The 26013-nt window shown below is 38.8% G+C and overlaps 1 protein-coding gene across 4 annotated transcripts in view; it reads right to left on the bottom strand.

Annotated features, from left to right (window-relative positions):
* Nucleotides 1-26013, bottom strand: part of NFX1 (nuclear transcription factor, X-box binding 1) — a 48996-nt gene that overhangs the window by 5572 nt on the left and 17411 nt on the right. For 3 of the 4 annotated variants that reach the window (XM_057431646.1, XM_057431645.1, XM_057431644.1), the window contains exons 6-22: nucleotides 24826-24897; nucleotides 23115-23254; nucleotides 22127-22226; nucleotides 21803-22020; nucleotides 20753-20850; nucleotides 19333-19363; nucleotides 17848-17930; nucleotides 17242-17350; nucleotides 15638-15757; nucleotides 14850-14929; nucleotides 14286-14516; nucleotides 13922-13995; nucleotides 10760-10861; nucleotides 8599-8640; nucleotides 8148-8246; nucleotides 5427-5493; nucleotides 2983-3128 (exon numbers count right to left, since the gene is read on the bottom strand). In XM_057431646.1, coding sequence (XP_057287629.1) covers nucleotides 2983-3128; nucleotides 5427-5493; nucleotides 8148-8246; nucleotides 8599-8640; nucleotides 10760-10861; nucleotides 13922-13995; nucleotides 14286-14516; nucleotides 14850-14929; nucleotides 15638-15757; nucleotides 17242-17350; nucleotides 17848-17930; nucleotides 19333-19363; nucleotides 20753-20850; nucleotides 21803-22020; nucleotides 22127-22226; nucleotides 23115-23254; nucleotides 24826-24897 — 1812 coding nt within the window. Of the gene's footprint in view, nucleotides 1-2982; nucleotides 3129-5426; nucleotides 5494-7914; nucleotides 8046-8147; nucleotides 8247-8598; nucleotides 8641-10759; nucleotides 10862-13921; nucleotides 13996-14285; nucleotides 14517-14849; nucleotides 14930-15637; nucleotides 15758-17241; nucleotides 17351-17847; nucleotides 17931-19332; nucleotides 19364-20752; nucleotides 20851-21802; nucleotides 22021-22126; nucleotides 22227-23114; nucleotides 23255-24825; nucleotides 24898-26013 lie in introns of those variants that run through there. The other variant, XM_057431647.1, reaches the window with a different exon arrangement.

Raw genomic sequence — 26013 nt, forward strand, 5'->3', positions numbered from 1 at the left:
TCCACTGAAGCTAAATGCTGATGTAGATTAATATCAAACCTTTCAAAATGAGGAGAGATCAGTCTGTGTACTGTTTGAGGAGATCCTGGAACAAAATTAGCTTTGGTCACATCAAAGCCTAGCTCTGTTTTAGCTTTGACAAGATTTATTGTGTGTTCCCCCCACCAAAAAAGCAGAAGATATATACAGCAGACTGTCCAGTCATGAAACCACAGAGGTTTTAGAGACAAAAACCTATCAACTCACACTCAAGCAAAAGGTACACCACTTCTTGTAAACCTTCATGACACACAGGACAATGCTAGATTGACTCCAATCTCCCAAAATTCTGTGAACCTCTCTTGTTTTGGTTTGTGGCTTGTTTTGTTTGGTTGGGGTTTTTTAAATCCAAAGAAATAAAAGGAAATAAAGAAATTAAACAGCCCATTATATTCAATTCATCTGGAAGAAAACCAAACAACTGAATTCAACTAAATAGGAAAACACACAAAACAAAAAGCCCCTTGACAAATTATTTGCCACAAAGGAGAAGCAAAGCAGATCCTCCCTTCCTGCTATCATAAATCATGGCTCTCTATCATCAGTTCTAACAAAAGTGTGAAGATGGAACCAAAAGGCTCTGCAAGTACTGCAAGACATTTTGATATTAAAGTTGCTATTCTATGTTCTATTAACTTATTCTCAAAATAAGGAAAAAAGACAACTGCCTGCCCCAAGCAACAAAGATGGGATGAGAGGTTTTTAGCAGGACTCCAAGGAAAAACAATGAGAACATAAATAACTATCTGCTGACTCCAAGGCACTGGTAGTGCTGGCAGGACGGCCTGTGGTCCAAAACTGAACTGTGAAAACCAGGACTCAAACTTATCTTCCCCTTGAAGACTGGAAGTTCAATTTTAATAACTCCAGGATTGATCTATTTGATACGAAATACCACAAAATTCTTTGCCCACCCATCTGTCCAAAACTGACTCCTTACAGCCTGGCAATAATGATCCATTCTGTTTCAGACAGAGCAGGTTTTTGTGAGAAGTGTCTCCCACAGCTGATACCGTTTGGGTGAAACAATGAAGGATCTCCTGATTAGACTGCCTAGACTTAACATATACTATATAAGCTGTCAAGAGGTAACACATACTATTCTCAGGGCAAACGATGTCAAGATTAAAAGAAAAACAGTAAGAAGGAGATGCAGCACTTTTCTGGAGCAGGACTGCTGTTTAAACCACCCTGGCTGGCGACCTGTAGCACTATTTCTACTTACGCTGCTCAGAAAGCCTTAAGAGGCTACAGGTGTTGAGATGCAGTCATTGGAAAAGACCTTTGTGATTGCAAAGGGTAGAGAGAAAGACTTTTCCTCATGGCAGAGGAGAAAATTCCTAGAGAGTGAAGGGTAGAAGTCCTTAAAGTGAGAGTACTTTCAGGAAGCCATGAGAACATCTGTCAAACTGGATGCAAACTAATTCCAGATACCAGAAAGGCCGTAGACAGTTAAATTACTAAGTAGAACGAACTTGTACCTGGAGATGTTCTGGACATGTTTCAGTACCTGAAAAACTTAAAGAGGCCAAACAATAAATCTGTTTCCTCTAAACATATGATTTCCTTCCAACCCTGCAACTGGGATGTACAGTTTTTGCCTTCTGGGATGCAACTACCATGACCTGATAAGGGTGTTACATGTAGTTACAAGGGGTTTATTTAATTTAGGTCTTTGTTCTTGTTGGTCTTGCATAGCCTGCAGCTAGGTAACCACTCCTGAACTGTCTGCAGACATACCTCATTGAAAGCAAACAAAATCCTGGGTGAAGAAGAATAAATAATAGAGAACCCTTCAACAAGACTGTGGCAGGATGTGGTTTTCCCAGTGAAAACAATATGCAAGGACCCTGTCACCTTCCTGAAAAGTCCCCCCTGTTCGTGAGGAGAGACTGAACCTATTGTTCTTGGAAGGAAGAGGAAAAGGATGGGCCTTACAGGGATGGCTGTTCTTAAAAAACACTTCCAGGATGTTCAAGTCCATACAGGCAGCTTAAACACTGGTCACTAACAACAAGCAATGCTCCTTAACAGGCTCTGGCATCCAGCATTAGTCATAGGAGAAGGAAATTCATACGAGTAAAAGAGTTTAAGAAACCACTGACAGGTACAGTAAAGTGCATGTGTCAACTTGGAGTGGAAAGCCTTCCCCTTTCCACCATACCAGTCTGGACAAAGGTCCAGGTAATGTCCTTTCAAAAAGTAACCTTTGAACCTGGTTCAGAAGGAATCTGGTATTGCAGTTCCTCAGAAGATGGTGACTGCAAAGATGACCAAGGGGAAAGTATGGAGTAGGGCATTTGTAAGGATTTACTCAGGGTCTTATACTTTAAGTGACACCAGAACTGTAATTCAGATCAAACTTCCCCAGCTATATCCCCTTCATTTCCTTCTCTAACATGAATTACCTTCTGTGGGTATTATCTAAATATTTCCAGTTTTGCTTGGAAATCTCCCCAATTTGTAGTAATTCCAGGTCTCCCTTTGTCCAGTAATATACTCTGTGGCAGGTTCAGGCAGATGAAAAACAAGTAAGTTCTAATACCAGATTTTTTCAAAGAAGGTGAGAATGTAGGTATGACTTCTCTATCCAGCAATTATATTTTCTTAAAATTTGATGACTTTTACATTTTTGATACTTCTATCAAATTTAGCTGATGGCAAAAAGACAAACAGTTACTGTGAGGATGAATGGAAAACAGCCTTGCAGTCTTCTATCAGCTTTTTAATGGCTAATTGGGTTTTCTTCTCCGAAGATTTACTTGATTACTGGAAATAAAAGCCTATGAAACTATTAACTTTAAAACTACCTTAAATATCTACTGGAAATTACTACATATTGACGATAGCACTGGAAATGAACTCAAACTCAAGTAAGTGATTAAAATATCCAATTATTTAAACAATCATTAACAGGCTTGAAAACAACCGTGGATTACGTACTTCACTGCAGTGATAACAACATTGCGCTTTGGTTCGTTGTCGTAGCTCACGCTTTCAATGCCATAAACCTGAGCTAATTCATGGATGATTCTGCGGTGATCTCTGTTCATTGGTGGGTAACAATGGCTCTTCTTTGTATGCTTGCCCTGAATTCAAGAGAAAAGGTTAAGAACAAAAACAAAAGGTAAAGTTTTCCTTTGCAGGGTCAGGGGGAAGAAAAGAATTAAAAAGACAGTGCTTCTACCTCTAAAATTTTGCTGCTACAACAAAATTATTACAACAAAGTGTTAATCATAGAATAGTTAGGGTTGGAAAGGACCTTAAGATCATTCAGTTCCAACCCCTCTGCCATGGACAGGGACACCTCCCACTAAACCATGTCACCCAAGGCTCTGTCCAACCTGGCCTTTAACTCCACCAGGGATGGAGCATTCACAACCTTTGGGTAACCCATTCCAGTGCCTCACCACCCTTACAGTAAAGAACTACTTCCTTATATCTAACCTGAACTTCCCCTGTTTCAGTTTGAACCCACCACCCCTTGCCCTATCACTACAGTCCCTGATGAAGAGTCCCTCTCCAGCATCCTTGAAGCCCCCTTCAGACACTGGAAGCTGCTCTGAGGTCTCCACGCAGCTTCTCTTCTCCAGGCTGAACAGCCCCAATGTTCTCAGCCTGTCTCCATACAGGAGGTGCTCCAGCCCCTGATCATCCTCGTGGCCTCCTCTGGACTTGCTCCAACAGCTCCATGTCCTTCTTATGTTGAGGACACCAGAACTGTACACAATACTCCAAGTGAGGCCTCATAGGAGTAGAGTAGAAGGGCAAGATCACCTCCTTCGACCTGCTGGTCACCTCAGTATTGACAGAAAAATAATCTAAAGATGATAATTTATTCCCTCCCCCAAATTATGTATTCTCTCTTATTTCCATCACCTCAAAGTACACACACACATGTATCAAATATAATTTTACTTATGAGGACTTTTTGTACCTTATACAATATAATAGCAACATCCAAATAGCCTGAGGGGCAGAACTGATCTTTGAGATACTGAATTGTCATATGAGCCTAACTGGTTCATCCTGACCATGATTAAAGCTCAAGTTACCACTGAGTAATTCTCCCTTTAGGTCAGACAGGGTGAAGATTGTCACATGTGGTTTGGTTTCATTCTTTCATTCTCTTCTGTAATGTACAAGCTTGTTAACAGACATTTGTCTGCTTTATAGGATCATTATTTAACAAATGGCTGGATACTGCTGAGAAACAAAGCATTGAAGATGCTCCTGAGCCTTCTAGTCTCTTGTTCTGTCATATCTGATGTCACTAATTTACCGTATATGGCAAGTTCTAGACCTGTGGCTGCCCTTTCTTTAATATACAGTAAGTACATCTATTGGTTTGATATTAGTATGGGCATATGCATTAGTATACACAGTTATATATAGAGAAATATCTATGTATGTACATACTTGTGTATATGTGTGTATAATAAAGGTATATGTAAAATAGGATAACCACAGGCAACACAACATTGGGCAAATTATCTTTAGGTAATAACAAATGTTCTATGCATCTGTTACTAGATGCCCGAGGTTGAAGGAGCCTGAACATAATTATACACAGATGACCCCCTTTAAGACTTTAATTCCAATGTGAAAACAACAGGCAAGAACATGAAACAGGTGAACAAGCACAAAGATTGTTTAAGAAAACATCATACATAAAAAAGAAGGAATAAAGTTACGTAACTGTCCTCGGGGTAGAGGGAAGGAAATTATTGCTTTCTACATGAAGTGTACTCTTTCTTGAGCTAAGGGCAACTGAGAGTAGCATGGTTTATACTGTCCTTTGAACCACATATACTGGGTGAGGCACAGTGCAGCAGCAAGCCAGGACTATGCTCACCTGACAGGCCTGAAGGTGGAATTCTGCTTTCACTAGAAAAACAAATGATTCTGTTTTGGCATACTGGAGTCTGCCAAACAACTGTGGCTGAATCTGAATCTCCTTAAAGAAGGGACTCCCTCACACACTGGCAAATGCAGGAAGGTATACATAAATCTGTGAGCCAGCTCCATTACAGGAATCAGAACCACCTAGGCTTTCCTCCTCAAAGTTTGACCCTTTAAACATCATCTTCAATGATTAACACTTGACTAACAGAGATCCAAAAATTAATAAGAATCATTGATATATTAAAGCCTAGCACTGATTGAATCTTCAAACAAAGCTTGGCTGTCACCAAAGTTATCCCGAATTACTACGTTTCCCAAAAATTTTGTTCTATTTATAATTGTGTACTCTATTGGAGCTTAAGCAGATTCAGTGTCCACTCGTAACTATTAGTATTAATAAAGTTTAGTAACATTAAACTCCCCCTCCAAATTAAACAAACCTGTTTCTTACAATAGGTCATACAGAATATCTGCATACTGACCTTATTCACAGCTTCCACAAGCATTCTCATTTCCTTCTCAACGTCACTGACAAACTTCAAATCCTTCCTGCAAAACCAGTATTCTAGGTAAATGAGGTACGAGTGTACAAAGATACAGTATCTTTATCTTTTGTAACATCATTTTCAACAAGAACAACATTTAAGGTCTCAACTGAAGCGGAAGCATTTTGATTTATTACACTATTTACACTTCAAAAAGGTTAGTATGTCATTGCTATTAAAAAATAACAATTCTTTTTCCTTCAACCCTTAGAACACAGCATAAAAGTCTAGGATACAATTCTACTGACAACACAAGTCTGCATTTTAAAATGGATAATATAGATTTTAAAGCTGCTATTTCAGCGGTTTGTAAATTAATTGTCACTCAGGCAATTCACTTGACTAGAATACATGCTTAAACACAAAAATGGGGATTGGATAAACAGAGTAGAGATCTTTTCCAAGACAAAAGAAAAGTGCACTGACTTTGGCGGCCTACATAGCATAACAAATTAGTAAGAAGAAGCCGCATAAGGCTACTTGCAAGCAAAGAAAATGTTCTTGATATGAGATAGAAAGGATTTTGTTCTATCTTGCTTAATCACAGCAAGTCAAGTTTTCACATAAAGGTAATCTTTGCACTCTGCTCTTAAATAAACAGGTAAGCTAACTCCAAAAGTAAGGTTGTTATTTGTTAGGGCACCATCCCCACGGTGGAAAAAGGCTACCTGAATACTTCACATCTCAAAGCGGGTTATCAGTAAACCTTATTTCTTCAAAACCAGGCACCATTCCATACCAACACAACACCGCTTTGTGAATGATGTCAGAATTTCATCAGTCAAGAAGTGCCTACTAAAGCAGGCACCGTCATCTTTGGTAGGTGCCCCACTAAAGCTCTGGATGCTGACCAAATGGTCTCAAGGAAACACGGAAAATGGCAACATCAAGTAGTCTGGCTACCAACATCATCTGATCACTGGTTTGGTGGGACTCAGCCCACCACTGGAAAGCCTTCAAGGTATTGTAACAATGGAGGAACCATTACAGGATGGACCATAGTAGATGTCCATCCATCATCAGAACTCCTAGACCTTCAGTGGAGAAAAATACTACATTGGGAGAAATGCAAAAAAGACCTGGACTTGTAGAGTTAAGAAGAAAGAGGCCTTTGGACATCTCAGCTGTGAAATACAGAAACAGCCCATGAGGCTTTGGAAAGAATATTGCAGCAATAACCCCAAACCCAAACCACACCAACCACCAAACCCACTGATCTCTTTAGGATGAGCTTAACTCCATAGACTCAGAAAGGAAATGTTACATGGAATGCCAGCCATGAACATCCAAATTTCAAGGTGAAGTGACCACAGGAGGTAAGAAAACAAACAAAAAAAAAAGGAACCAACAACCAAAGGGTCCACAAACACCTGATGTGTTATATTTAAAAACCTACTGAGGAACCAGCTCACAGACTGGAGGATATGTTCAAAAACAACCATCCCTTCAGGAACCTACAGAATCATATCAAGCAGGTTGGAAGAGACCTTTAAGATCCTCAAGTCCAACCTTCGCTCCAGCTCTGCAAAGGCCACCACTAAGGTGATTCCAGGGCATGGTGATTCCATCACTTTCCTGGAAGTGTTCAAAAGTATAAAACCAGAGTTATTAGTTCAAAGGCACCACTGAAATCAACCAGAATGTCTGTCAGAAATACTCAGAATGTGTCTTCCAGAAATCCCAAGATAGTCAAGACTGAAGTACTCAAACAGGAAGACAAAACAGAAAGCATAGTATGCAGGGGATGTGGCTGGGAGTTGTGTTGGTGGTGGCAGAAGAAAATTAATCCCATTGTAGATCATTTTACAAGAAGATAAACCAAAGAGAAGAGAAATCCTGCAGTTCACTGGTCTTCACCAGATGATCCTGATTAGATATGCGGGACAGTCAGACCTGCTTATTTCTCACCTATACTTGTCTCTGGTTCTGTACTAGGAGGTTTAGGTTGCTTGATTTACTCTTACATTCTGTGCGGCTGCTTATGTAGAATTTTCACTTGTCTCAACACATCAGCAAATTAATGGTCATTCCAAATTGCAGAGTATTTATTAGTGTAATGCTTTTGATACTACCTTGACTTTTTATTGCCTCATTTTCAGGTGTTTCAGCCTAGCAGCCCTCTTTGCTGTCAGCGCTGGCACAGGCTTAGCTCTGTGTCAATCAAGGGTTTTATTAATTCCATTTCTTTATTTTTAAAATAAAGGCAGTAAGGAAAAAAAAAAAAGAAAAGAAATGGATGGAGGGAAATAATTTCAGTAATTTCAGGCTATGGGAGCATGTTTCATTACTCAGCTATCACTTTAGTCTTTGTCTTGAAAAGATAACAAGGAGCACCCATATAGGGCTGGTTGCATATGAAAGCAGCAGAGGCATGAGACATACAGGTCCTGATCTGCAGTGAGAAGAATGGTGAAAAGTGATGTTCCCATTCTAAATCTGGTCCTATTACAGAACAAAGCAACCTGTCAGGCATTTGTTACTTCTCACGTTCTCATTTTGGAGGTCTTGAGATGTATGCATCAACTCTTTTGCCTCAATTATCACCTACTGCCATGGCTGGAGAGTAAAACATGGGCATTTTTACAAGAGTAAATGGAACTGTTCTGCATTTCCCATCTTGCTCTCAACACTGATACCTGCCAGCATTAGAACACATACCTTGCATCTTCTTTTAGAAGTTCACTGTACTTTGGTCCAGGAGAACGGATATTAAAAGGATCAGAATTATCATCTATTTCAAGAGCCTCAGCAAGACGCCTATGTTTAAGGGCAGGAGGGAAAAAACAACATGTAACAAAACTACAAGCAAACAAAATAAAGCCACAAATCCTCCCAGCCTCCCAAACAGATTGTCACTGAAGGGTAAAGAAAAGGGTTACTAATACAGATGGAAGAACTCACAGAAGATGCAGTCTGTACATTTGAAACTACACATTTAGTACTTTTCACTAGAATACTCTTGTAAGATCTCAGATCACTCAATATAGACCAGGGACCATCTCCACATTTATTGGCTGTCTAGGTCATGCAGGAAAGGGGTTTTTGTCCATAGCATTAACTTTCTGAACATGAACTTCTGAACAGGAAAAAAAGCAAGTTTATTGCCCACCTGTTTCTCTGCAGAGCTAAGCATTCTTCATCACATTGCAACCTGAATTAAGAAAGAAAAATACAACTAGAATCACTGCTGCTACTCACACTTTTCAAACTGTAGCTCTGTTGGTATCATATCGTTATGACAGCCTGAAGAAGTAGGAAGAGTGTGTGAGAATAGTTTATTGTATTAGATCAGATAATACAGCTAAACAAACAAACCACAAAGATCTTTGAGCCCACAAGCCCTTCTCCAGGTCTTGAACAGAAGCAGCAGTTACCAACTCCATACCAAAGTTGAGAAAACCAGCTTCTGAATTGGATTATATTGGTAAATTAGATCATTTGAGAAAACAAATGCAGTTGGCATCAGCATCAAGGGGATGCTAGGAAGGATGGGATACCAACAGAGTAAGCTGTGACAGTCAGTTCTATGCATCAGCCAGGAAAACCAGGAAAGTTAGCTATGCATATGGAGGATTATGATGCACCATAAAAATCAGTATTTCAATGAAGCCCATAACTTCTAGTGTCAACAGTTACAAATTTAACTTTTCTGAACTTCACCTTTGTCAAGTATTTCATAGAGATTAAAATAATTCTGTTGATAACAGTTCCTTAACTTCAAACAATTAATTTCTACAGGGGAAACTGGTTCATTCAGTGGTATGTATTATGTTTGGAGACCTACAGCTATGGGATCCACAACTTCTGGTGGAGGCAGAAAAAAGCTAACATACTTGCACTCTAAGATCAACCTGGCACTGTTTAAAGTCATTTGCTTGAAGAATCATATTCTCCTCCTTTAGAAGAGGAATGCAGCCAACTTCAAGAAGCTACTCTAGGTCTAAACAAATATGGTATCCTCCAGAACAAGAGAGACAGAAATCTCTGTACAGCTTGCATAAAATATTCTGCTATTGTAAATGAATAAAGCAGAATTGTAAGTTACTTTGAAAATAAGGGAGTCTGACAAGAAGCTAGTAAAGATTTGCACCAAGAAAAGTAATCTCTGGTGATTTCAACTATTCAAAGAAAGGGCAATAAGTCTGCCCACACAGAAACATGAGTGGCAGTGACTACAGCACCATTTACATATTGCAAAGGCTGGGACACCAATAGAGACACTGTTGTCTTACTTGCAATCCTGGCAAGTATACAGCTGCTATGACATTTCCGTCCTTTCTGATATTAGTTCACCTTGCCCTTACATTCAGAGTTAAAATTATTTCAGTGTAGATAATTACCCAAAAGGACTTGGTAATAAATGTGCTCCCATTTCACAGCCATTAAACAGATAAACAGAACAGAATGACTAGCCAAAATATGCTTTTGATACAGGAAGAAATGAAGCACATAGGAAAATTTCACTATTTTGGCATTATATAATATAAAGGAACATGAGATTTTGAACACATTGAAATAATCAAATTCACTATTAAGAAAGGAGAGATGGTACTAGAAATAAACTAAACGCAGAAATATAAGGACTTCGAGGCAGAAGACTTCAGAAAGTCAAGTTTCTGACAGAAGGGTGTTGGAGAAACTTGACAATTCCTTAAAGAAAAGATACTAGAAGTAAAGAGACAAGTGATTCCAACCCTGAGGAATATCAGGAGGAACAGAAAAATCACCAAATTTGAGTCACAGGTGTTTTTGTGACTTAAAAGCAGATTTGCACTTGCAAGCTAATACTAAAACACAGAAATGCCAATCAAATTGAGAATCAAATGCAAGACATGTAAAAAGAGTAATAGACAAATATTACAAATGGTAAGATGATGACCAGAGGAAAACATTAGGCTATTAATCATCCAGGATGCTGGATCCTAAAATCTAAGATAATAGCAAAAAGTTAGTGTCTAGAAACCTGAAGTCCAGAGGAACTTCAGTTTGCTGGGTAGAAAGAAACTCAAACCACAATTCTATTGTTCCATATACAATTACAGCAACAAAACTACCAATAACACAGATCTCATTCTACATAAAAGCAAAAATCTGAACCACTAAGGAACTGCATAATACTTTTTTAGCAGTATTGTCAAAGTAGAGCCAGGCTATTTAAAGTCTTTCTATTTTAGCTGGGATTTTGCTCACAATATTATGTATTTTCCACATTGGTTGTGATTCAGGTATACACAAGGATATGAAGCATGTTTCTACATTGCTCTCCTTACCTGGCCTGCTTCATTTCTTTTTTCGTAATAAGCCTGCTGATTTCCACTGAATCTCCAAGCTGTAGATCTGTTAACTTAGTGGCTATAGAAATAGCAGCTATTCTGAAAAAGAAGAGCATTAGATTTCATTTGAGGCTACACATAAACCTTTCAAAAGCTTTATAAAGCTGCAGATTTAAACCTCCAGGTGGAGAGGGACAGGCTGTTTACTCATCACATTACAGAATGGGACTCCAGTTCCACATCACCTAGTTTTAGCTGCATAATTTAAGAGGCTACTTTGTCTCAATCTCCCTCAAGCAACCAGGAGCAAGACATACTTCAGGGATTTTTTCAGAGCGTCAATTCTAAGCAAGTCTAAGCCAGGCAGTGTGAATACTTTTTCTTCTCACCTGCTTAACATGCAAACTGCAGCTGACTGTACAGCTTTAATTGCTTTTTTAACCTTTATGTGATTCTTCCTTAATTGTGTGTAACTAAAAGCTGTAAAGTGAATTTATAAAGTACTTTGAAATTTGCTTAGAAAATATGGATTATTCAAGCCATAAGGAAAGAGCAAAATGCCTACTGAGACTGTTAATATTTTCTTTATAAAGATTCATCATTCCCTTCAGTAACAAGCCTTCCCAGTCTGATTTGCTTGCTAAACTTTCTGTAACTAAAATATACATTAAGTTTTTAGTGAAATATCCCACACCATTCTCAAGCAAAATCCTGAAAATGGAACATTCAGTCCTTTTAATGATCTTTTCTGTTGAATTCAGATTAAAGGATATGTTTGTCTCTATGTTTTCCTTCACACACTGAGAACTCATCATCTATCACATTGCATAAACCCAAAAAACACTGAGAGGGACATCGGCTTCAGATTTACCAGATTCTCTCCCCACATGCGTAGATGGTGGGGGAAAAAAGCCAAACCTAACCCCATGAAACCAGAATATTTTACTCTTTCAGCCACATTAACAGTTGCAGTTACCACACAAACTTAGCTGGCATTAAATGCCACTTTTGTTGCTATCACATGGGCCAAGAGTAGTTTGTAGACAAGCATGAACCCATTTGAACCTGCAAACACTTGCTTTAAACTGATTGTTTCTTTCCCTTCCTCTTGACTTGGGCTCTGATTAGATACGTACATATGTGTTCAGCTTATGCATGCAAGGTCTCTCACTGACTTCAAAAAACTATTTTCCTTATGTGAATACTTTTGCAGTGCCTGTTTCTGTAGTAGAGCTATACAAGCAGCGGAGAAATAACAGCCTTCAAGAATCTGGACAAGTAACTATGTTACCTTCCCAGTTTATCATTAATGACGAGCGAATGTCAGTTTAAACGGGTATTTCAAAGTTGAGTCAGTCTTCTGATTGGTATTCATAGTGCAATAGAACCCTTTCTTCTAAAGAAGAAACACTGATCACCACTCCCGTTACGTCTGTCTTGCATTCAACTTTGACTAAAATTGTTATTAACTGTTTCTGGTTAGTACATTTCTCTCCTCGTTTTCATTAGTTAATATTAAGCACCTATTACGTCAATGCTAAGCCATCTTCTGACAGAATTTGAATCTGGGCAGCATTCAGCAGGAACAAAGCAGCACATCCTAAGCTGGGCTAGCCCTCAAACAGCAGTTCCAAATGAATCAGATATTAAGCTTTCTTTAAAAGACAGAATCTGTGACTGTGCTCTCCTATCAACTGGGATGCAGAGCAGAACTCTGGTTGAACATGTGTCCTTGTTCAGCTGGCATAGAGTTAACTTTCTCCCTAGTCCCTGGTGCAGTGCTGTGTGCTTGGGCTTTAGTCTGAGAACAATGCTGGTAACACATCAATGGTTTAGCTGTTGTTCGGTAGCATCAGCTACCCTGATCAAGGACTTTTCAGTCTCATGCTCTGCCAGTGAGGAGGGGCACAAGAAGCCAGGAGGGAGCAAAGACAGGACCCCTGACTCAAACTAGCCAAAGGGGTATTCCACACCACAGCACGTCATGCCCAGTATGGAAAGTGGGGGGAGTTGGCTGGAAGGGGCTGATCGGTGCTCAGGGTCAGGCTGGGCATTGGTAAGTGGGTGGTAAGCAACTGTGTTGTGCATCACTTGTATTTCTTTGGGTTTATTCCTCTCTCTCTTTCTGTTGTCTCCCTTTCACTACAATTATTATTTTACTTCATTTCAATTAAACTGTTCTTATCTCAACCCACAGGTTTTACCTTTTCCTGATTCTTCTCCCCATCCCACTGGAATGCTGGGGAGCAGAGTGAACGAACAGCTGCATGGTACTTAGCTGGTGGCTGGGGTTAACCCATGACAGTATCATAGAATCACCAAATGGTTTGGGTTGGAAAGGACCTTAAGATCATCCAGTTCCAAACCCCTCCCATGGGCAGGGACACCTCACACCAGACCATGTTGCCCAAGGCTCTGTCCAACCTGGCCTTGAACACTGGCCAACCTGTGCCAGCGCCTCAGCACCCTCACAGGGATGAACTTCTTCAACTCTAGATTATCTTTTTGACTCCCTTTCAACCACAGCCTCAGAGTAAGGTTGTTTTTTAAAAAAAGTATTATGAATACTGTTTTTCTATTTTCATTTCCAAAGCCCTACTTCTTTTTCTTGTCCCTTCCTTGCCCTCTCTTGTAAGACAAAGAAAGAAGTTCAGAAATAGAATCTAGAGACAGGAATGGAATCAGGTAGAACTTAGTCTGCATATTAGGACCAAAGTTCTGATGCCTGAGTTTAGCTGTTTTAGAATGACTTTAAATCACTCTTAGTTTCCATCACCTGTATTGACTAGATTCCATCACACATTAAGGGAACTCACACATGGACTGCTATAGGTCCTGCACTCAGAGGCCTGAATCTGGACCTGCTCAATTAGTCTGTACCTAATTGCTCAATGTGGGTAGAGCAGAGTTCCACAGATGGGAGATTCGAGCTTTGACACACTGGCACAGTTAGACTAACAACACTGAAATGAGGAATGTATCCTAGTACAGCGTAGCTGGTATGAAAGCTCAGGAGAATACGAAAGAAAAACTGTACATCAAAGTACAAAAAAGTGTGAAAATGCCTGCGAATCAAATACATTTAGTCAAGCCTAACATTTAATCAACTGCAAAGAAGTAAATCCAGAAAGGAATTAAAAGAATTACTGCAGTACAAACCTTTGATATGTATTAGAGGCTTCTGAGCAAATCATACTCTCCTTTCTTCTTCCACATTCACACTGAAGATCAACCTGTGCAACACAAAAGAGAGCAGCTTTTCTAAACTTTGGTCTTTTTACAGCCATGGTGGGGTGTAAGGGAGGTCAAGTTTACTCCTTGAAAAAGTCCCATTTTAGTGGAATAATGACTAATTTGAAGTGATGTATAGGTTTGTGTTTTTTTTTAAAAAAAATTAGTAACTTCATAGAAAAAATGTCATGCTACCAATATACAAACACTTGCCACAACTGTTACTGGCTGATAATGAAATCATAGTTTTCCTGTGAGCTTGCTTCCTCTGAATTTTCTTTTGGTATCTAACCTTTGCAGAGCAGGATGTTGTTGGGCAGGGTGAAGACGGATGACATGGAGCCATACAGGGATGATTACAATATAGCCTTGGAATAATACACGGCTGTCTACACTCTTCATCTATAAGGCATTCTCCTTTATGACAGATTCTTTTACATTTGTGCATTCCGCATTTTAACATTTGATTGCAGCGAAGGCCACACGAAATGTCAGTGAGATGACACGGAATATTACTGCGCAGCTGGAAGAGGAGAGGAAACAGATGACAACTAAAAAGGAAAAACTATAAATGCAGATCTCAAAGTACTTTTCCTGTTCACACCTTCATTTGACACTGTCCATGCAAGAGCTACTAAAATATCTTAGGACAAAGACTGAGTTTTTCTTTACATCACAGTCCAATATAGCAGCTGGTCTGAATGCATATCACATAAAAGATACACTTTTCTAATTCAATCACACTAAACTCAAGCTCCAGTAACATATCCCATTCCATGGAGGCCACAAAAAAAATCTAACCCTACAGTCCCAGAACATTACTTAGTATTCAAAAACATTAAGAGTCCAGACTTACTTCATGCTTGCCCATACACCACTTCTGAGTGAGATAGGTACAAGGTGGACACTTCTCCTCACTATGACATGAATGGTACACTACAGTCACAGAAATATAAAGGCCAGCACAGTTTTATTAGCATATTTCAGTCAAAGGCATTAAAGGAGACAGTAAAGACTATTAAACAGGAGTTTGCATTTCAGAACAACACAATTTGTGGGAAGTATGACGCTTCATGCGAGGGTAATCTGGTCTTTAAAGTACTCTTTACAAACTATGATGGCAGGTTTTTTAGGTGAATATTATTCCACATTTTCTAAATTAAATAGTAGAGAATTTTGTGACTTCTAAGCAGGGTTATACTATCAAGACAAAATTTGTCAGAACACAGATTTGTTTGACCTGTGCTGTATCATTTGCAATCAGCCAAGGTAATTAATTCCAAGGAATACAGACACTAACCATTCACTAGATTATCCCACTGTTGCAATAGCACTTAATCTTTGGAATATAACATTTAGTGTGCTATGACTATTAATAATGATCAGAAAAAAATCCAATGTTTTTACCAGCCATAAGTACCACTGCTAGCACTCAATGGCAAGTATTTAGGTGGTTGGCTTTTAAACACAGACTTTTGGAAACATTCAAAACTACAGAAAAAGCATCTAAGAAAAAAAAATAGATTTTTAAATAGACCTATGCACACTTCTGTACATTTGGATTTCAAACAAAACAAGCTCAAAACAAACAAAAACCAGCAACAAAATGAAATAACCCAAGTAAAACTGGATGGCCTCACTTACCTGGGTGATCACAGTCATGTGGCCTGGTGCATGTTTTTTTACACTCTGGTGGCTGAGTGCCACAGGGGACAGGGGGGTAAATCACAGATTCACCACAATAACAAGTTAACTCATCAAAACCTGAAAAAAAACAAGTAAAACATATCCCAGTGGCTACATGTATTTGCACTTCATTACAAGAAGCCTTTAAATAACATGCAAATGTTTACTCCAGCTTCAGAGTTTTTTAAATTAAGCACCACTCTAGTGAATTTATTGGCTTTTGTGGCTCCTCAGGACAACTTCATTAACATCACTTCATTAGGAATTATGCTTGCCTTTAGAGAGCAGTTTGACAGCAACATTTTGAACTGGAGCAAGACAAATGCTCATGTCAAGTGGAAAGCTGTTGCTGTTCGATGCTTTACTTAAAAATGGGAATGTTATCTCTTGAATTCCCTTCCAATGAGCACATCATCCAAACCTTGTACTCTGAACTTCCCCCTGCCATCACTTTCTCAGAGCAGTGGTTCGATCTGATCCTTTGCCAAGCCCTGCAGATGGTGCTGGGAAGATTCCAGAGAAAATAACCGAAGGCACAGTAGTTTGCAGACTTCTTCCTACAGTTTCTTCTGTATACTTGGCCATAGAGTATTACATGGGTCCTCCTAAGCAGCTTACGAGACTGTCCAAATACTTCTAAGGCCAATTCTGTATGCTTTGGAAGTTGTCTCAGGCAGTATACATACATTAAGGGCGGCTTGTCCTACCCAACTTTCAAAGACTGCATTTAATAAATAGCTTATAATTTCTGTGATAAGCTACATCTATATTAGGAGACTGAGGAATAAAAGAATTAACTGCTATCATATACAAAGATGTTCCAAATCAACTAAAGGTTCTGCTACCAGAAGGAAGCATTCTTCTGTCTTCTTCAGGCCCAAATCAGAGAACCTATTATTATCTACCTATTATAATGGTGCAAAATAATCAAGATATGATCCCCTAGTTTTTAATAGGGTACATACCTGTCTAAAGCTATTGCACCAACTTAAATCTTTAAATAAATTAGCAGGAAAATTAATACCTGCTCCCTGTCAATCTATTTCTAGCAATTTAGTACTAATTTTTACCATCCAGAACGTGATCAGAAAGCCTAAGACACACAGGACTGACATCTCTTATTTCTTCAGATGGTCCTGTCCAGAGAAAAATCACTAGTGTACCAAGTGGGAAAGTCTGAATTCTAAGCAGCTGAATAAAATCTGCTACATGCTTCAATACCTTTAACAGATATCACATTGTTAAACAAGAGTTCCCTTAACTTTAAAATTCTAAACTGTTTTTTTTAACTTGCATGATTCCTCAAATTTAAATGATTGCTGGATCAACATACATATCAATATATTTCATTGTAATTCAACTTTTAAGTATTAAAATCACTTAGTTAACTCATCCAAAATGAAATAACTTTCTCTTTCATGAAAAAAAACATAAAATCAAAGTTAGCTGCATATTCTCCATGTTGTGGTCAGTTTGGATCACATTCATGTCCCACTCTGACCAGTTCAGTGAAAAGACTTCTGTAATACATGGGAACTACCATACACTTGCATGTAACTCACTCGTTTGCCAGCATGTTTGACAACTGCCCCGATGACAGGGTTCTTCACATCTATGAAGCCCACAGTTGAGTTTACGACCACAAACCAAAGAACACTTATGTTCTGTGTCCTAGGGGAAGGCAAAAAAGAAAAAGCAGAACTGAACTATAAACCCCATTAGTTTATTTTTCTCTGTAAGGTCATAACCAACTAATTGGCAAAACTGTAGTGCAAAAAAATAGCTTAGGCCTAATCTATAGGGTTTTTCCATCACTCTAAAGATACACAATTCAAAAAGTGGATTCTGGTAAGACCTCTGTTGCAGACAGACCTACATCATAGCTTATACCTCTTGCATTAAGTAATACCCTGAAATCACTGCATTGACAAAAAGCACCTTTACGCTGATTTACTTGCATTTAGGCTGGAATATGGTTTTACATTTATAACTATGCCCACAAAACAAATACTGCAAAATAAACACACACACACAAGCTTTTTTGAGGATGACCAATACTGCAGATAGAGACAAAAATGGAAAGATACAAAAGCAAAAAGTCTAACATCACAACCAAAAACAAACACACATCACAATGAACAACTTTATAAAGCCACATGTAAACTTACCACACAGCAAACTTCATTACATTTGTGTCGTCCACATGACCTTTTCTTGTTGCATCGCTTGTCACACATGAAGGTAATAGCAGCTATTAAAAAGAAAATCAACTTTTACATCTCTGATTGTGCTGAGAACAGCAGCTGCAATCACATTACATAATTACACTATATTCGTTAAATAATAAAAATATGAACCAATATAAATTGAGAAATATGAATGTTTGATTATTTAATAAGCAAAAAGAAGGCAAGTTTAGATTAGCTATACAGAAGAAATTCTTCCCTATGAGGGTGCTAAGGCACTGGCACAGGGTGCCCAGAGAAGCTGTGGCTGCCCCATCCCTGGCAGTGTTCAAGGCCAGGTTGGACAGGGCTTGGAGCAACCTGCTCTAGTGGAAGGTGTCCCTGCTTGTGGCAGGGGATTGGAACTGGATGAATTTTAAGGTCCCTTCCAACTCAAACCACTCTATGCTGAGGCTGTTGCAGAGCATGATCTAGAGGAGACTAACAGAGCAAGCAAACTTGTAAATTACTTGCTCTCTCACATTAATTCCCCATGTGAACACTTGGCTTCCTTTAAACAAACAGTTGTTCAAAAGGATTTTGGAGAGCAGAACACATGAAACTAGTTGATTTCACATTAGACTTTACACCATGAACTCTGCTAAATAGAACACAAAATAGGATAACCTGATACATCAGAGTACCACAAATATCATTTTAAAACTGCTCAAATTGGTAACGCATTAAGAGTCAGGTAAACAATTATTCCTGATATGCTCACAAAACTAGTGCTAACAAAGAACATTCTTATCCACAGGTAACAAAAGCAACCATTTCTGGATTCTGAAGAACAAATGCTTCACAGACAAAAGCTCAAATTAAGTACATATATTGCTCCTTATGTATCTTGTAAATGAAACTCAGTATGACAGGGGTCCATCGAGTAAACATTTCACTGAGGCAAAAGTTCCGAGTTGCTACACCCAGAATACCAAGAAGTGTCAAATGGCAACTCACTGCCAAGCCCAGATACGAAGATCAGCAGCATGCAGCTGTGAAGCAGAAGCAAAGCTTGTATTTCCCCAGGAACCTGGACATGAGCAAAGCAAAAGCATTACTTTGCATGAATTGCATTTGCATGAGCCACAAGATACGCAGGATGGGGAGGGCAACCTAGTGAGCATGGCAGGTAGCATAAGAAACTGTTCAAATCAAAACAAACAGCTTGTCTGGAATTTTTGAGCTCAAATGCTGAATAAGTCTTCCCTTGTGTAAAAGATGGATAGAAATGAAAGAGGTTCAGTTCAAACCTCTTCCCCAAAAGTAGCAGCATTTCAAGAAATGACCAACTTGTCACAGAAGTATGGATAAAAGAAGCAGTACTGATCAGCTGTTTGCCAAAGTCAATCAAACCCAGAATTACCATGAGCTGTGCATCATTTTAAAAACAATTTCACATTGCATATGTAATGTAATGTAACACCATACCTTTATTTCTCAGGAGAGCACACGGGACTTCCTAGGAAATAAACAGAGAGCCATTAGGTTAAAACAGATGAAACAACAAACTTATATAGAAAAGAGTCACATGAAGAAGCAGCACTCTCAGTTTTCAGGTGTATAACACTTTGGTATGCAAAAGTGAAATAAAAGCTGGAAAAAAAAAAACCTCAAATCTTTTAACACAAAACTTTTGCCTTAGAGATTCAATGGAAATTAAAAAAAAAAAACAACAACAAAAATGTGGTTCTGTACTGTCCAGCTAATTCAGCAGATAAAGCTGTGAAGTCACAAAACCAGGTTTGCCCTAAGAAACCACAGGAGCTCTCCTAGAGAATGGTGAGTGTACAATTTGACCAAATGTTCCAAAAATGGAAGTCTTACTTGTTTTAAAGACCAAAGAGAGTGAAGTCAAATCTCATGATCAAAAAATTTTATATAAAGACTTCAACATGAAAATAAAAGGTGAAAGATGAACATTGTTGATTGACTACATTTGAACCTTCAATCATCACAACTTCACATTCCGAGTTGTCTTTTCTAGGCATCACATTTTTCATGACCAATTTACGTTATCACTGTAGTTCACTCATACGTTTTCAAGAAGCAGCTTCCTGGTGTCTGAGAAGCTGCATGAATTAAAACCTAAACCTCACTACCTAGTTTCAGGCCTCAAAATGAAAGATAACCTGAAGCCTTCTATCCCATAACTACCTTCAGCAAACTTGCAGGAGAAAACTGTTCCAACCCCTAGCAAAGTCTCAGTCTATGTACTTATAGATTTTTATATTCAGAAGCCACCTCTACCTATAGGTATGTAACAAGTCAGAAAAGTCAACAAGGCTCCTGTGATAGCAGTCAAAGATTACAAAGCTGTGATTACAGAAATTAGTTTATAAATATATACTAAATGTTATGTAACAATTGCTGAGAATTTGCTGGGTCCCTAGAGAAATGTATGAAGAATAGGGACCAGTAAAAACTCCATACTCCCTCCAAAAAATTCCACAACAAACCTGCAATCTATTACTATAGAGTTTTAGTCAGCTTTTTATGTTAGGCTCCCTTTCTTCTCTCAGTTTACATCACCGTTGGTAAAACTACCATTCTTTGTGCTACATAAATACTACAGGATGCAATGCAGGATTTTATAGCCAGCCTAAACAGAATTCTGTTTACACACTGCAAAAATGCTTCCAAAAAATTCCCTTCACAGTACGTGACCTATGTTAGCACTTCACAGCATGATCTAGTTAGCATCTATCAGTTAGTATACAACGGAGGACCTTGTAACTAAGGAGCACAGCACTTCTTAGCTTTCTTCTCTTCAACTTCATCTCCTTTTTCTCCCCAGCTTTAAAAGCCAACAAAGATTACATGTTGCCATGGTCTGGCTTTATACACTCACCTTCTTTTTGAAGCCACACCTACAATAAATATTTGATGTGCGAGAACAAGGTCTACACTCTCCTTCATGGCAAAGGCTTTCACACGTGTGAATGAACTCTAGCAAAATGAAAATACAAAGATTAACAATTAATAACAAAAGAAAATCAATGACCTGGAACTTCACATCTGCCGTTAAGTATCACTGGTCAAAGACACCGAGCTTCTGTGCAGCTGCGTTTCCAAACAATTAATTACTTTGAGTTAAATGTGCATAAAATTTTGTTGTTATTGTCACCTTTTAAACCACAGAATCAGGATTAAATCCAGGAGTTTTAAGTCATTTTTTAATTCCTTTTCAGCTTGGAAGAATGACTTATTATGCACACTTTCACTTACTAGGTTAATTGAAATTCAACTGAAAGCCAAGTCCTTGGACTGAGAGAACAGATCAAACTTTCAAAAAGAAGCTCTCATCTTGATAGCATTGGTCTCACTCCTTTCTGAAGCCTAATAAATCACCGTTAAATAGCCTGTGAAACTGAAGCTTCACACAGAGTTAAATACATTTGAGTTACCTAATGCACCCACTGAAGTGTCACATTGCTTCCACACATAACCTCCAACTTTCCAACGCTACTTTTTAGTCCTTAATGCTCCTACAGGAGCAGGAAATGAGTATTTACTGGAGGCATTTGAACAAAGTCATTTATCTCTACTAGTCTCCACATGTCTGTCAAAAGATCTAGGTGAGCTTTTAAAAGACATTAGCACATACTACTCTCTGGATATTGCTCAGCTTTATTCTTCTACTAATATAGGAAAGGTACAAAATTTAAAAGGCTAGCTAGTGTTAGTGCTTTCCAGACAAATGTATTTCCTGATCATTATGAACATCCAGACTGCAGGCTCTGAAGTGGCTTTTACCCTCAGTTTGATTAAAACCCAAAATTACTGATCAAATATCAAAGTCCAGTACCAAATGAAACAGTTAAGGACCACTTTTTTTTCTTCCTTTCTTTTTTAAATGATGAGGTAATTTGAATATTCGGAAGCAGAAAGTTCTCATTACCATAGCTACCACAAGGAAGAGGTTTGCCACACGTTTTTCCACATGAGGGGATAGGGTCCGTGCAGATTTTACGTTCAACGCATCCTAGTTCCAGTAACTTGCTGAGAGGAGTCTGACCGCAGGGACAGCGATACACTACTTGTGGAAGCCGCGGACAGAGTTGGCAAGGCTGAGGATGGCACACTTGTGTGCAATTGTGCCTCCCACAATTTAGTTTTCTGGGGAAAAGAAAGAAGAAAAGGCAGGTTATCTGAGGGTATCATGATCACACAGTGTGATAAAATAACCTTCTCTTTCCAAAAGCCTAAATTATAGTGACCTTACTTGCCACATATATTCTGGCACGAGAAATTCCCAAATCCATCAGAGAACTCTTCCTTCGTCCCACACAATACATCCTTGAAGTTGTTTCCACAGTAACACACTGAAAAAAGATGTTATTTCACAGAAAGTGAAAAAGAGAATATCAGTGACAGAACACCTCCAGCAGTACAGTGAATATAAAAAGGTCACCGTGAAAAATTATTAGTCAGTTTTTAGAAAGATAATTAAGCTGGTATTCTTTAGATTTATCTCAGCAATAGAGGCTTCTCAGTCCTACAGAAGCAGGAATTCATGTTTTATTTGTTTTGATAAGGAGGTTAAAAACTAAAGGGGAAGTACTACCTGCATGAAAAAGCTTACTTATTAAAGCAGTATTCTTCTTCCATATACTGGTTAATCAAGTCTTCAGAATTTTAGTAAAAGATTAAGCAGGCTCATAGGACAATTCAGGTCAGAAGGGCTCTCGGGACCAGCTAGTCCAAGCCCTTGCTGAAAGCAGAGTCAGCAGCAAGATCAGAGCATATTACTCAGTGTTTTATTCAGCTAGGTCTTGAAAATCTCCAAGTTTCCAAGAGAAGAGTTTTTCCTTATAGCTCATTATAATGTTTCAACTTAAGTCTCCTTGTCTCTCACCCTCTCTCCATATAGAGCCTGTTTCTGTCTTCCTGATTAGCTCCTGTCGCCTACTGAAAAGCCATTATTCAGCCTTTGCAAGCTAACAAAGTCCAGTACCAGCAGCCTGTCCCAATAGGGCACATGCTCCAACAGCCTCATCATCTTTGGTGGATTCTTTCTAGTCATGCTTATACCCTTCTTTAAATACATACTGATGCTGACACATTAAGCATTTTCTAAATATTCTAGCAGTAGATTTGGGGTTTGTCAGGTAAGAATACAGCACCTGCTTCTTAGTACTGGTTAGTTTGGGGTTCTTCTTCCACACTCTTGTTTTCATAATATAAAGTAAACAAGGCATTCCAATACTTACCTTGTTGTACCGTTAATTGGCAAGGTGAACATTTTCCAGCATGGCACACTTGAGTACAGCTGTGCTTACCACAGTTTAAAGTATTTCCACATACATTAGAACAATGGATTTTTGTTGATTGGCCACAGCGAACTGAATGACTGCAGAGAAATGACACCATAATCTGTCAGCTACCTTAACACCTAGAGAACATTTATTAAAAAGGAAAATAACCTTTTGATTTTGCATTCTGGCTGGCCTCATACAATGGCTGTCAAAGTCACTATTTCAAACATGTATTTAAAGCATCTTAAATTCAGAGATGCTGTATCATACATTTTGGATGTTAATAAGGCACAGATAAAATGCTATTTAGAAGCAAGTTTAAATGTATTACAAAAAATCAGCAATCTGGTGAAAGCAGCTGGCACCTGGGAAAAAAAAAACAACAGAAAGCTGGCTGCATCTATTAAATTTCTAAACCAAGGATTAGTTAGAATAAAAGAATGGTGACCTTATTGCATAAAGTAAGTAATCATCAAATGGTTTGGGTTGGAAGGGACTTTCAAACCTCATCCAGCCCAACCCCCCTGCAATGAGCAGGGACATCTTCAACCAGATCAGGTTGCCCAGAACCACATCCAGCCTGGCCCTGAATGTCTCCAGGGATGGTTCATCAACCACCTCTCTGGGCAACCTTTGCCAGGGTTTTACCACCCTCAGTGTACAGAATTTCACATCCAGCCTGAATCTCCCTCTTTTAGTTTAAAACCATCACCCCTTGTCTTGTCGCAAGAGGACCTGCTAACAAGTCCTCCCCATCTTTCTTAAAAGCCCTTTTTAAGTACCAAAAGGCCACAATAAGGTCTCCCTGGAGTCTTCTCTAGAACAAACAACCCCAACTCTCTAGTCTCTACAACCAAACCATTTTTCTACTGAAGACATAGTGCTCTTAAGTACATGTACTGCCACTGACATAGCTGTACCTCTGTTGAAGAACTAAGGTCCCTTAACATTACATTCAAGCTTTCAGAAGTAAGTATAAAAGTCTGAAAACCTTTCTTTATAGAGCAAGAATGCTAACACCAAAATCAGGTTTGGTTAGATCTGGATGTGGAAACGAGGCCAGGCAAGCATTTTATTACACACCATCAGTCCTAGGTAACCAGAATAAGGACTCAGAAGACTCTGAGCTGAATACGAGATATCACAGGTAGTATGGGCAGCACAGTCTTGCTCTTGTCAATGACACACAACGAGTTCTGTAATATACTACAGAAGTCAGTGGTACAGCTTCCCAGAAAGGTACACATTAGTTTTGGAATTATTATTTCTGGAAAGGAATAGCTCAACATTACATTACATTCAGACAGAAAAGATGGGAACCTTTTCCAATTTCTTTCTGTGTCTTCTACAAAATAAAATAAACACTAGAATGGGATTTTAAAACCAAATCAACCCTGAGACTGCTTGGGCAATTCAGCTACACGTACCATAAACTGATGTTAACATGGATAACTTTCAACTATTTTTTCTTAAAAATACTAAAATTTGTTTCAGTTTTTAAATATATAAGTCTTCAAATTATTTTAGTGCACAAATAAAAGTCACAGCTCAGAATAAACTTTGTTATGTAAACTTGTAAAAAACTGTAAGAAGGAAAAATCTTACTACATAAACTTTTATGAAACTATTCTTACATAAACTGGGTTTATAACAGAAGCATTCTCACCTTGTTTGTCCACATTCACATGTTTTTGTCACAAAGGCTGGGCACGAAGGGCAAGGTCCCGGATGGCACAGGCTTCAAAATAAGTCAAGAAAAAAGAAAGGGAAAATAAAATTGTAAAGTTAACGTCAGGTTGACTACAGTCCCAGAGAAACAACCCACTATGACCCAACACACAGTGCGCTGTCAGAATATACACTTCTGCAGGGTATGAAAGCATTATCAACAAAAGAAAAGAAACAACACTACATTATCACAGTTGCAATAGTCTTACATGTCACTTATGTTGAAGGCAAACTTCAGTATTGCTGCTGCTGTCAATTCAATCAGTAACAGTGCTACTAACACATTTCATAGTTTGCATTTCATCAGCAGAAATGCACCAACTCAACTGTGTTCATCACCAGTAACACTCAAAACAAGCATCACGTGTCCAAGCCATTAATACATTTCTTTCTTCAGTGATCTTAAATCGATTAGAAACAAAAACTTCTCTGTGAATTTCTTCTTTTTAGGTAATGGTTTTACCTTTGAACTCACCATTTCTAGCACCACCAGCAAGAGCTTTTGTTCCTCTTCCTGTAAGGTAACACATGTAACAAGTCTGCCTCAGTTTTCTTTCTCACCATCAAGCACATCGGAGTGTCATCAGTGCCAGTCCTTTACTTGATTATTAGATCTTACCTCCTACTTCAAAAAAACACTGGTCCCTATCTGCATACAAGACCTCTGCTGGGCACAGACAAGCCCAGGTTTGTGAACTTGTCTGCACTCTTCCTTACCCACCTCCTAGCTCTATTCCTTTGCAAATACAGCAGCTCTCATGTAGAGCAATTATTACCGGCCAGGACTGACCAGCTTAGATGTACTAGTCAAAAGAAAAACAAAATTAACAAAATCCCAAAACACACAACACCCCCCACCGTAAGGCTACACAATTACATGGCAAACTAAATTACCCAAGCACAACTGTTATGCCAGTACTGATTAGTTCATTAGTTACTATGCTTATATACAATACAATTGAGTCAAAAGCCCCTCTCCAGGTTTCCTGCAGCCCCTTTAGGCACTGGAGCTGTTCTAAGGTCTCCCCTTCAGGAGCCTTCTCTTCTCCAGGCTGACCCAGCCCAGCTCTCTCAGCCTGGCTCCAGAGCAGAGCTGCTCCAGCCCTCACAGCATCTCTGTAGCCTC

Source organism: Pezoporus wallicus, unplaced genomic scaffold (assembly GCF_028554395.1).
Source record: "Pezoporus wallicus isolate ANWC-B61680 ecotype Strahan unplaced genomic scaffold, APGP_CSIRO_Pwel_v1 scaffold_11491, whole genome shotgun sequence".
Taxonomy (NCBI): domain Eukaryota; kingdom Metazoa; phylum Chordata; class Aves; order Psittaciformes; family Psittacidae; genus Pezoporus; species Pezoporus wallicus.